Raw genomic sequence first — 3808 nt, 5'->3', positions numbered from 1 at the left:
TATTTTTTTGTTTTGAAACAGAGTCTCGCTAGGTTGCTGAGTGGTTTGCTACTGGCAGAGGCTGGCCTTGAACTTTTGATCCTCCTGCTGCAGCCTCCTCGGTCTCTGGGATTACAGGTGTGCGCTACAGTGCTCATGATTTCTCAGGTCCTGTTAAGTGGAGCCACGTAAGCAAGCCCAAGGCCACGGGCGGGTCCTCGCCATCGCCCATCCTTAAGTCTGTTCTGTTTTCCCCGCGGTCCTGACTGTGGGGAGTACAATGGGCTCAGCGTCTGCCCACTTTAATTTTTACAAGGTAAATTCAGGGAGCTCAGTGGAAAAATGCAGGAAAGCCTGGCCCAGACCTCGGTAAAGTGCTCTGTAGACGTGATTCCAGAGGGGAGCAGCGTTGATTAGATTATTTCTCTGTGAGTAGTTACCGATGGGTTGTGATCTGACCCTCAGCAAGTGAGGCGGGAACGCGTAACATGTCCAAACAGGAGATGAGGAAACAGAGACGTTTCTTCTGAGGTAACAGCAAGACTGATCCGTGTTGTGGCCCGCGATGCCAAAGAACAGTTACTATGGCAACCACTTTTTTTTTTTTTTTCGGTACTGGGGATGGAACCCAGGGGCATTTAACCTCTGAGATATACCCCAGCCCTATTTTTTATTATTTATATTTTTTGAAACAGGGTCTCACTGAGTTGCAAAGGGCCTCACTAAGTAGCTGAGGCTGTCTGTGACCCACAATCCTCCTGTCTCAGCCTCCCGAGTGTGCGCCTGACTGACAGCCACTTTCTAATGCCCTCCCGAACTCACTAGAGATACTAGAGTCACAGAGCATCCCAAGTTCCAGGCCAGTGCATGGAAGATGAGTGAGACCCCATTTCAAAATAAAAATAAAAGCCGGGCGTGGTGGCGCACGCTTGTCATCCCAGCATTCGGGAGGCTGAGACCTGGAGGATCGCGGTTCGCGACAGCCTCAGCTACTTAGTGAGGCCCTCTGCAACTCAGTGAGACCCGGTTTCAAAATAAAGAATAAAAAATAGGGCAGGGGGTGTAGGTCAGAGGTAGAATGCCCCAGGGTTCCATCCCCAGACCCGCCAAAAAATTTTAAAAAAATAAATAAATAAAAATAAAATGGGGATAGAGGTGTATCTCAGAGGAAGAATGCCCCTGGGTTCAATCTCTAATACAATATTTAGTTATAAAGATAAGCTATATATATAGCTACAGTATTTTATTGTGCTCAGTCCTTACAAGTACAAGGTAATAGTACAAAGGTTTGAGAACAAACTCACTGTTACAGTCTCCTGAGGTACTGTGACATACCTGTAAGGAAACTAACTTTCTTTCTTTCGTTCTTTCTTTCTTTCTTTCTTTCTTCCTTTCTTTCTTTCTCTCTTTTTTTGTAGCACTGGGGATGGAACCCAGGGGCATTCTAACTCTGAGATATCCCCTGGCTCTATTTTTATTCTTTATTTTGAAACTAGGTCTCACTAAGATGCAGAGGATCTCACGAAGTTGCTGAGGCTGGCCACTAACTTGCGATCCTCCTCTCTCAGCCTCCCAATAATTTATTTTATTATTATTATCTTTTTGGTTATACTGGGGTTCCTGGAAGCCCTTCTACCTCCGGGCTACACTCCCAGACCTATTTATACATTTTTATTTGGAAACAGGGTCTCTTAAGCCAGCGCGGCTGGCTTCGAACCTGTGTGATCCTCCTGTCTCTGCCTCCCAAGCGCGGGGATGACAAGCGTGCGCCACCACGCCCAGCTCAGCCTCCAAATACTTTAATTCCAGGTGTGCACCACCATACTGAGCCCTGCATTCTTAAGAGCCGTGGTTTCCAAAGCTTTAGATTTTATTTATCTTTGCTTCCAGCCCAGGCTCCCACCCCATGAGAGGCACGAACCTGTCGAGCGTCTCCGAGTTCCTCCTCCTGGGCCTCTCCAGGCAGCCCCGGCAGCGGCAGCTCCTCGTCCTGCTCTTCCTGACCATGTACCTGGCCACGGTCCTGGGGAACCTGCTCATCATCCTGGCCATCGGCGCAGACGCGCACCTGCACACCCCCACGTACCTCCTCCTCGGCAGCCTGTCCTTCGTGGACCTCTGCTTCTCCTCCACCACGGTCCCCAAGATGCTGGCCAACCACCTGCTGGGCAGCAAGGCCATCTCCTTCTCCGGCTGCCTCACGCAGATGTATTTTGTTTTCATGTTTGTGGACATGGACAACTTCCTCCTGGCCGCGATGGCCTACGACCGCTATGTCGCCATCTGCCACCCCTTACAATACACCGTCAAGATGACCCCTCAGCTCTGTGCCCGGCTGGTGGGGGGCTCCTGGCTGGTCGCCGGCCTGAATGCTCTGCTGCACACCCTGCTGCTGGCCCGGCTCTCCTTCTGTGCCGACAGCGCCATCCCCCACTTCTTCTGTGACATCACCCCGCTCCCGCAGCTGGCCTGCTCAGACACGCGCCTCAATGACCTGACGATTCTTTTTGAAGCGGGGCTGGTCATGATCGCCCCGTTTATTTGCATCCTGGTGTCATACATCTTTATTGCCTGTGCCGTCCTGAGAGTCCCCTCGCCTCGGGGCAGGTGGAAAGCCTTCTCCACCTGCGGCTCCCACCTGGCGGTGGTTTTCCTCTTCTACGGCACCATCATATCTCTGTATTTCAACCCTTCGTCCTCCCACTCGGCTGAGAGAGACACTGCAGTGGCTGTGATGTACACGGTGGTGACCCCCATGCTGAACCCCTTCATCTACAGCCTGAGGAACAGGGACTTGAAAGGGGCCCTAAGGAAGATGGTGGGCAGAGCTGGGCGTGGGGGTGCGTGCCTGTAAACCCAGTACCTGGGAGGCTGAGATGGAGGATCGCAGGTTCAAGACCAGCCTCAGACACTTAGTGAGACTCTCACCAACCTAAGGAGACCCTGTTTCAACACAAAAAAATAAAAAAAAAGGGCGGCTGGAGGTGTAGCTTGGATGTAGAATGCCTCTGGGTTCCGTCCCTAGTGCTTCAAAAAGAAGGAAAAAGAAAGTAGGCAGCAGGCAGGACACTTCCTGTGAGGTGAGGAACCCGACTAAGCTCATCTCCAGGAGACATACAGTTCACCAGTGGAGTTTGACCACAGAAACCCTTGCACACATTTGTGATCCCAGAACATGAAAGGTTGAGACCGGAGGGCTCTGGGTTAAAGGCCACCCTCAGCAATTTAGAGGCCCCCTTTCAAATAAAAATAAAAAGGGCTAGAGGTATGACTCAGAAGTAGAGTGCTTCTGACTTCAAATCCCAAAACCAAAGAAAGAAAGAGAAAGAAAGAAAGAAAGAAAGAAAGAAAGAAAGAAGAAAGGGAGAAAGGAAGGGAGAGGAAGGAAGGAAGGAAGGAAAAAGAAAAGTCTGGAAAAAAAAACCCAGGACCACTGTTCACTGTGCTGCAGGGGCCTCGAAGGCAGTGGTTCCTTGTTAATTTGTGGACTCTGATTCGCCTGAGACCTTCCGCCTCTATAAAGTAATGGGACTTGTTTCCATGACTTGAAATTATTTCATATCTAAAGCAAGTATTTTCTTCTCACATGGTTAGGAAGCTGCTGCTCCTGTGTGTCTGAACATGAGTCACCTAGGAAGCCTTTACAGCACTGTCTTCCGATACTGAGCTACCAAAGCAGTCTGTGCAGGTGGGCCCTCTGAATAAGTCAATTACCTTGCCAGGTTACTTTCAATTTTATGAGTTTTTATTCGCTGCTTCCCTAGAATCTGGTTCTACCAATGTGTCCTCTGTAATGGTCAGTCATAAAGGTGGGCTAGCGGGGCGTGGT

The 3808-nt window shown here is 50.1% G+C and overlaps 1 protein-coding gene across 1 annotated transcript; it reads left to right on the top strand.

The window, feature by feature from the left end:
• Window positions 1-1885: 1885 nt before the first annotated feature.
• On the top strand, window positions 1886-2833 carry LOC308268877 (olfactory receptor 1F1-like; the record flags this gene model as incomplete). Its single annotated transcript, XM_080703980.1, has 1 exon — window positions 1886-2833. One exon carries the CDS (start codon window positions 1886-1888, stop codon window positions 2831-2833), a length of 948 nt encoding a protein of 315 aa, XP_080560106.1.
• Window positions 2834-3808: the final 975 nt, after the last annotated feature.

This window comes from Muscardinus avellanarius (genome assembly GCF_963383645.1).
Source record: "Muscardinus avellanarius genome assembly, chromosome: 10".
NCBI lineage: Eukaryota > Metazoa > Chordata > Mammalia > Rodentia > Gliridae > Muscardinus > Muscardinus avellanarius.
This window is presented reverse-complemented; position numbering and strand designations above follow the sequence as displayed.